The sequence below is a fragment of the Rhynchophorus ferrugineus genome, unplaced genomic scaffold (assembly GCF_030347505.1).
Source record: "Rhynchophorus ferrugineus isolate W39M unplaced genomic scaffold, kcgeb_rfMv2 rfM2, whole genome shotgun sequence".
In the NCBI taxonomy this organism is placed as follows: Eukaryota; Metazoa; Arthropoda; class Insecta; order Coleoptera; family Curculionidae; genus Rhynchophorus; species Rhynchophorus ferrugineus.
Genome location: NW_027472581.1, coordinates 50630095 through 50637772, shown reverse-complemented (window position 1 = coordinate 50637772; position 7678 = coordinate 50630095). Strand labels below are relative to the sequence as shown.

Genomic DNA, 7678 nt, shown 5'->3' with positions numbered 1-7678 from the left:
GTGTTTTATTGATTTAATACAATTTTGTTAATATTGATATATATTCCTACTATAAACTTAAAATATAGTTAAGTTTCTATCTTTTGCATTACATGAATTCAATATTACTATCTGCACGTTCAGAAATGAATTTGTTGAATTTACTTGAAAACCAGTTTCAGGCAACCAGAAATATACTAAAAATGATAAAATTACATTATTTTTATACAATACAAAGCTTTTAACATAATTTAAATTACAAATTTTTAATATATGTTTTCGTGTGTTATATATAATTATTCTATTTGTGGCTATTATACCAAAGATGTTTGTCTTATATAATACAAGCACCCTATTTACAGTTTTCTCATTGACGTTTTTACTATTCAGTTCTTCGCCACTGATTTTTATAGTTACATTGCTGCTGTATCCTAACAAATATTGATATTGTGTTGTCGATAACACTACAAATTGTTAAACGACTTTCTTGCGTTTTAAAAATCAAAACAACTGATTGATTCTGAAAATGTTTCGTCCCCGAAACTCAAACCCTTTTGAATACAAATACCTGAGCTCAAAAAGTAAATGCTTTGCAGATCGTGCCGTTAAACAAAATGTGAGGAATGCACAGATGGCGCTGTAAGCTATGCAAAATTTATGTATGAAGACATTGTCATTTCCATTGAACTTCAGAGGTGTATAACAAGGAGGAAAATTTTTGTAACAGTACCAAAACACGTATGACAGTAAAACGTTTAATTGTGAATGAAAATTAAATTGCCCTGCTTGGTTGCTGCAATGGCGACAGGATGATCCACCTACTGTTGCGATAGTCGCGGGTTCGAATCCTGGTGGGGCATGGTCGCAAATTTATGTTTGTGATTGTCCTAGGCAAGAGTGTATAATCCGACAAGGAAAATAATCTGTCACGCCAGTAACCAGGCTGGGTAAGACCGGATGTTTCCTGGGATGATTTCACTCACCAATCGGTAGGCTTAATGCTGATGACCGTGTTTTGGAGTCCACGTTAAACAGTAGGTCCAGTCCAGATAAACCCTCGTTGGTAAAAAGAAGACTTAATATATAAAGAATATATTAAAAAAATTAAGAAATACAAAATTTAGTTGTTCAAATATTATTTGCCATTTTTCTGGTAACATGAAAATACCGTATCGAAAGAACGATGTTTGTGTGGCAGCGATCTAATCATCAATCCATTTCCGCAGGGTATCCTTCACAACCTGGGCAACGTGCGGCCGGGCATTATCATGCAAAATTATCACTTTGTATCTGTTACTCGCTATTGCTGGAAAGTTTCATTTGGTTTTAGCAACTCGTAGTGCACTCTACCTTACTGATCCCACCATGTACTCAAGAAGACGTTCAGTAGTACGTTCAGAAGCCACTGTATTTTTATACCTATTATGTAGAATAATTTGTCATTGCTTGTAAAATAGGCTATAACTTTTTAATTTCAGTCAAATATCTTTACTCTCCAGGAGAATTATTTTGAGGTTTGCAAATAATCAATAGTCGGAGGGGTTTTGGTATGTAGATCTGGACTGAAGTTCATACTATTGTCATGAAATCAAATGTAGACTTCATTAATATCTCAGAATCTCAAAAAAATATAAAAACTAAATATGTATCAGGCGTATCTTGGTGGTTAAGCAGAAAACAAGTTATTTTGAACTAAAATTAATATATGAGATGAAAGAATAATACTGAAAGTACTGAAAATATTCTGCCGAAATATCCTATCAAATGCAAGTGATTAAATATTGAAAGTTTACTCTCAGTAAAAGAGAACAACATCGTTAATATGGAAGATGAAACGCCCTTCTTTTAGATAATATTTTCCAATAATCATATAAATATGAGATAAATAAACATAATGCAAACACTAAGCATTAACAAATAAAACTAAATAAAACCAAATCTAACATATATAACTTATTGAAATACAAATCATCACAACAAATTCATCAAAAATTAAAATTTACATAAACATATAATAAAGCAGAACTTCTAAAATGATACTACAAATAAGGCATTGCACTCGAAATATTTAAATCATCCTGGTTCTCCATAATTAGGATTCAGTCATATTCCAGCAGTGAAAATGTTGGAACTAAATCTGACATTGTAGATTTAGCAATGGTTTCTTTATATTCTTAAAACTAATCTGTTTGAGACAAATTCGGCGCGATTGCATAACTTGGAATTTTAAGTCCATAAAAGCTTAATTTTTGTATCCTATTTACAAATAATTTGACACAAATAATCCCTTGTAATTTTTTAAAGAACTCACTAAAGAATTATTTATTACTCACCTAATGAGAATATTTAAATTTTTAAATAGTTTATGTTATAACTAAAAAATGTATGTGCATATATATATAAAACAAAAGACGAATCATAATTTTTATTTAAATATACAAAAAATAACAAAAATGAGATTCTTAATTCTAATAAAAATGGAACGTGTTTAATCAACCTCAATTAATCCGCGAATAAAATTGTTGGATGTGTTTTTCATATCATTCTTAATTTCCTCAAGTGCTTTTTCCAATCCCGATGGCGATTCAGCTACCAATTTTTTGAGCTTTAACAAGTTTTCTTTTATTATCTTGTCTCCCTCCTATAACAGAGGAAATTAGTTATTTAATCGAATTTATGGAATTGGAAACTTATACCTCTATAGTTTTTTTCTTCAGAGTTACTTCATAGTCTTTTATGTATTTCATGCCTCTATCATGTTCCAGCTCTTTCAAATTTGATGAAGCCCACTAAATAATAAGAAATATTTAAGATAAGTAAATATAAAAAAATTACAGGGAGAGAAGCATTCATCCATATATATTTAACATAAGAAAATATAAAAAAATTACAGGGATAGAAGCATCCATGCATTTACTTGATGCCTACTTATATACTTTAATTGGCGCTAATATCTCTATTGGGAATTATTTAGTTCTTTATTTTCATTAAAAAAATATAGCTGCTGAAAGCCAAAAGGTATAATAATTAATATGAGAATAAAGGATTAAGATTAACAGTGAAGAACTGAGACTAATTAAAAACAATTTCAACAACCAAAACAAAGCAAGAAATCAAAATAATCGCTATATCACTGATTTAGAGTTATAGGACGAGCTTTAACATCACAGCACTGGCGATGATAGCATCAGAACTTGCCGATTCCTGGATTAAAATCATGAACAACTAGAGGCACATTGTATAATACACTGGATTCCCAAAGCCATTGGAAGCCATACAGCATCGACAGAAAAACAAATCGAGACTTTATAATCCATAGTTCAAGTAAGAATACATAGAACCAAGATTAAAACAGGAACCGACTAAAAAATACATTAGTATGCTAATATTAGTGTTAAGCTGAAACATGAAGCTGTTTCATACAACATTCATAAAACTTTAGATGAGCTATCAGAAAAATGGTAAAAATGATTCCATATTGTCAGATTTCGATTTTACAGAAAAATCTTACTAACTATGAACAGTCTCGTTCTCAACCTCGCAATTATGTTTCTCCATTCGTTAAAAACAAAACGCTATGACTTGAAATAAATTTTAAAATAAATAATATCCTTGAACTCTTCAGTGTTTTGTCCTATAAAGTACGTCAAGTATTTTAATATACAGCCACAATATTACTACTAATGAGATGACTAGTACGGAAAGTAATTCTTTCTAAATCTAGAAGCCTTGTACAACACTATTTAAATTCAAAAATGCATCTTTTCGCTGTTCTAATAAAGGGTAAAGCCTCCTTATATTTCAATAAAACAGAAATCTTCATATTTAAAACTATACATTTTTATCTGGTATTATTTAAAATGTATATATAATTTAGTTTATTTATTTTGTATATTTGAAAAAAAACAAACAATTAAAAGGTTATTCACTACTAATAATAAAACTTATTAAAAATGTAAACTTCTGCAATATGATTTGGCAATTTGAAAAATATGCAGATAAAAACATCATTACTGTTTTCTCCATATCATTTGTTGTAATTTTACTTTAACTATGACATAACAAAGAAAAACATATCACTGATATGGAATGAATTTATTTAAAAACAATCTTATTTTAATAATGAATAAAACACTTACTTCCAAAACATCATCTGGGAACCCAGCGATTTTGGCACAATATATCCCATAGCTTCTATCACTTTCACCTTGCCTTACTTGATACAAAGGTGTTATAGAATTATCTGTAGTAACAGCTGTAACATGGAGATTACCTACAGAAGGATACATATCTCCTAAATTAGTAACTTTGTAAAAATGAGTGGCAAATAATGAAAAACATTTGGTTTCTGTCGCCAAATACCTATAAAGTACAATTACTATAATGACTACTCAAATGATAAAAAGCTGTAAAACGCACTCTGCTATAGCCCACGCTATACCACATCCGTCATATGTGGAAGTACCACGACCCAATTCATCAATAATCACCAAGGAATTCTCTTTAGCTGTTTTAACAATCGTGGAGGTCTCCATCATTTCTAACATGAACGTTGATAGTCCTTTAAGCTGGCAATCGTCGGCTCCAACTCTGGCTAAAATTCCATCCACCAAAGATACCTCAGCAGAGTCGCAAGGAACAAAACTGCCAATATGCGCCATGAGAACAGCAATTCCAATTGATCTAGAATAGAATAGACTAGGTATTTCAAACCATACATTGTCAATATAGTACATACCTGATGTATGTACTTTTTCCACCCATGTTAGGTCCAGTGATGACAAAGAAAAATTTATTTTTCTTATCAAAAAATGCATCGTTCGGTATATAAGAGACATGCTCTTGACTTTCTAAACATGGGTGACGGACTTTCTTTAAATTAATGATACCTTCACTTGATGGTTTCATGACCGGACGAACGTAAGGAATTCTAGCAGATATCGCGACCGTTGCAAAAGATGATAGGACATCTAAAGTTGCCAATACCATGTTTAAGCTTCTCACAGAATCAGCATATCCAGCTGAAAATATCAAACCGTATTTATTATCTCAATGGTAGATTATAAAATATCTTACTGGCGACATCAACCATTCCACTGACAACAGACTTTTGGGCTTCTTCATACTTATCGCTGATTGCAGAATAATCATCGTTCAACATAGAAAGGCTGTCGTTAGTAAATCGAACACCACCAGCGACAGTATCCAAAATCTTGTAATGTTTGGCTTGGCGAAGCACTTGCTCCTCTTTTTTAGTTATCCTAAAGAAATAACCATGCTGAGGGTTACACTCTAACTTAATTGATTTGCCCTCATCCAAGCCTAAGTCTTTAGCTGCTCTTGATAACTGTTTATTCATTTTCTCCTCCACTTTTAGCTTAGACTGGAACAACTCTAAAAAATACATAAGACAAAATAATAATACATGAGTATAATAATCTGTTATAGACATCATCAAGTTTTTTATTTCGTAATCCTGATAAATTGTTTAATAAAAAAACAGAAAACTGATATACTTCTGCCACAGTACTCCCGTTTAATGTTAATAAACAGAATGTTCAATTAGTTGGTATTAGTATTTTTAAATTATCGAATCATCAAGATTCATATATTATTGTGGATCATTCATTCAATTAATTCATTTATTATTGTGAATAAAATTTCTTCTTAAAAGAGTTAGATTCTAGTGATTGTACAAAGTTTTCTGAAGTATAAACGAATTTTGTTCGCGAATTATCTCAAAGCTATTAACATTGATTATTATAAAACAGATTTTCGTAACAAAACATCTGGTTTGAAGAAAAAAAAACGTTTAAAACAACACACCCGTTCACATAACGTGAAAATCAATGTATTAGTACATATTTAGATTCCACTAATGGAACAAACAAGTCATAGCGACTGCTTAAGAGGCAGTCTGACAATGTATTCAGATGGTATCCATAAATTAGGGCTGAAAATATATATTAATGTTCAAAAATATACTATATATTATAAATTGTATTTCAAATCATCAATAACCACATATATAATAATAAGAATATACATAAAAGATAGCCAGTAGAAATAATCATTAAATCAGGAAAAATAACTTATATATTATATAATATTCAAAACATGTAGTAAGGGATTCTGAAACAATCTGGTACTAAGAATGAAAATATTACAACATATCCGAACTAAATTTTAGAAAATATATTACACTTTGAACCATGAAATTCTAGAATAAGTAAAATATAATATAGCAAAAAAATAAAACCTTTACATCAACCTGACTGAAATTACGATAAGTAATTTTTGTCATATATTTATAAATATCGTTTCACGATTTTTTTTACTAACAATAATGAATTATTGATGATATTTCTATGAAATGAAAACAATAGAATAATATCCCACCATTATAAGAAATTACAGTTATAGGAAATAACAAAATCAAACATAAAGTAAATATACGAAAACCATTAAACAAAATGTCAATAAATCATAACCCAAAAGGTCATTAAAATTATAGGCGCAATTACATCACAAATTAATTTTAAAAAATTAAACGAAAAACCTCAAGTTTGTAGACACATAGTATACTAATAAAAGGAATTAACTATTTGATAGTTTTATAAGCAATTGCCATAACAACTGAAAAATTTCAAGTTCAGCGGAATCTTTCTGTAAAACTGATATTAGGCAATACCAATTTTATGATTAAACAAAATTTGGTGCGAGAAAATTATCAAATTAAGTTAAACTTGGAAATATAAATTATTCTTTGTTATAACAGTATTTTAAAATATCTATTAAGCGATCCAGTAAATGAATTATCCATATGAAGTTAAGAATAAATTAAATAAATAAAAATATAGTAATGTCATTATAATATTACTTACCATCCATTTCTGAATTAAATGAACTCTTAATAAGAAACTCTCCTCTATCTACCAAATCCAGATCAACTAATTCCTCAATCATACTCTGATAATTCTCCATGTCCGCAGCCAATTCTCGTAAAGGGTCAACGAAAAGGCTAGTCACACATTTGTTATCCAATTTTTTCAAATTGTTGATGATGGAAGGTATGGCGTTCACAGCTTGGTATAGCCTATAACAGTCTTGTAGCTTTACTTTCTTACCAGAAAGTTTTTTGGATAGCACCATCAAATCAGGAATCTTAGTTAGGTTGTCTTTGGTGAGGAGCATACGAGTTTCAGTATCCTTTACCAAACTTTCAACTACTGCCAATCTTTCATTAATCAAGGCTAGATCTTTTAGAGGCTGTTTAATCCATTGTTCTAAAAGTCGCCCCCCTTGTGGCGTTACACAATTGTTCAGGATACCAAATAAGCTATGAGATTTAGGAATATTGCTGGAGAATGTCGCATCATTGGTGTTAGTAAGGGGAAAAGCATTCAGGGCATATAGAGCAGCATTGTCCAGTCGTACATATCTTTCCATCTCGATTTTTCCTATAAGAATTGAATAGTTATGTTAGTATTCAATAGTATTAAGTGTAAACTAAAAAAGTTCTCGCTGTTTTGTTAAAATGAAAAATGTAAAAAACTAATTCCATATCACAATAAAAGAAAAATTATCTAAGCCAACCCATATTTGATAACCCTCACAAAAATGTGACAGTGAGAACTTATATAAGGCCCGAACACGTTCACAAGCAAATTTTGCGATATTTGATTATAAGTGATAATTC

At 30.2% G+C, this 7678-nt stretch overlaps 1 protein-coding gene across 2 annotated transcripts in view; it reads right to left on the bottom strand.

Moving 5' to 3' along the window:
- Positions 1–2389: 2389 nt before the first annotated feature.
- The window catches only part of spel1 (DNA mismatch repair protein spel1), a 61353-nt gene continuing 56064 nt past the window's right edge, over positions 2390–7678 (bottom strand). For both annotated transcript variants that reach the window (XM_076395928.1, XM_076395927.1), the window contains 7 exons: positions 6864–7439; positions 5056–5373; positions 4718–5000; positions 4399–4662; positions 4119–4341; positions 2676–2768; positions 2390–2620 (listed from right to left, as the gene is read on the bottom strand). In XM_076395928.1, coding sequence (XP_076252043.1) covers positions 2468–2620; positions 2676–2768; positions 4119–4341; positions 4399–4662; positions 4718–5000; positions 5056–5373; positions 6864–7439 — 1910 coding nt within the window. In that variant the 3' untranslated portion in view covers positions 2390–2467. The remainder of the gene's footprint in view (positions 2621–2675; positions 2769–4118; positions 4342–4398; positions 4663–4717; positions 5001–5055; positions 5374–6863; positions 7440–7678) is intronic.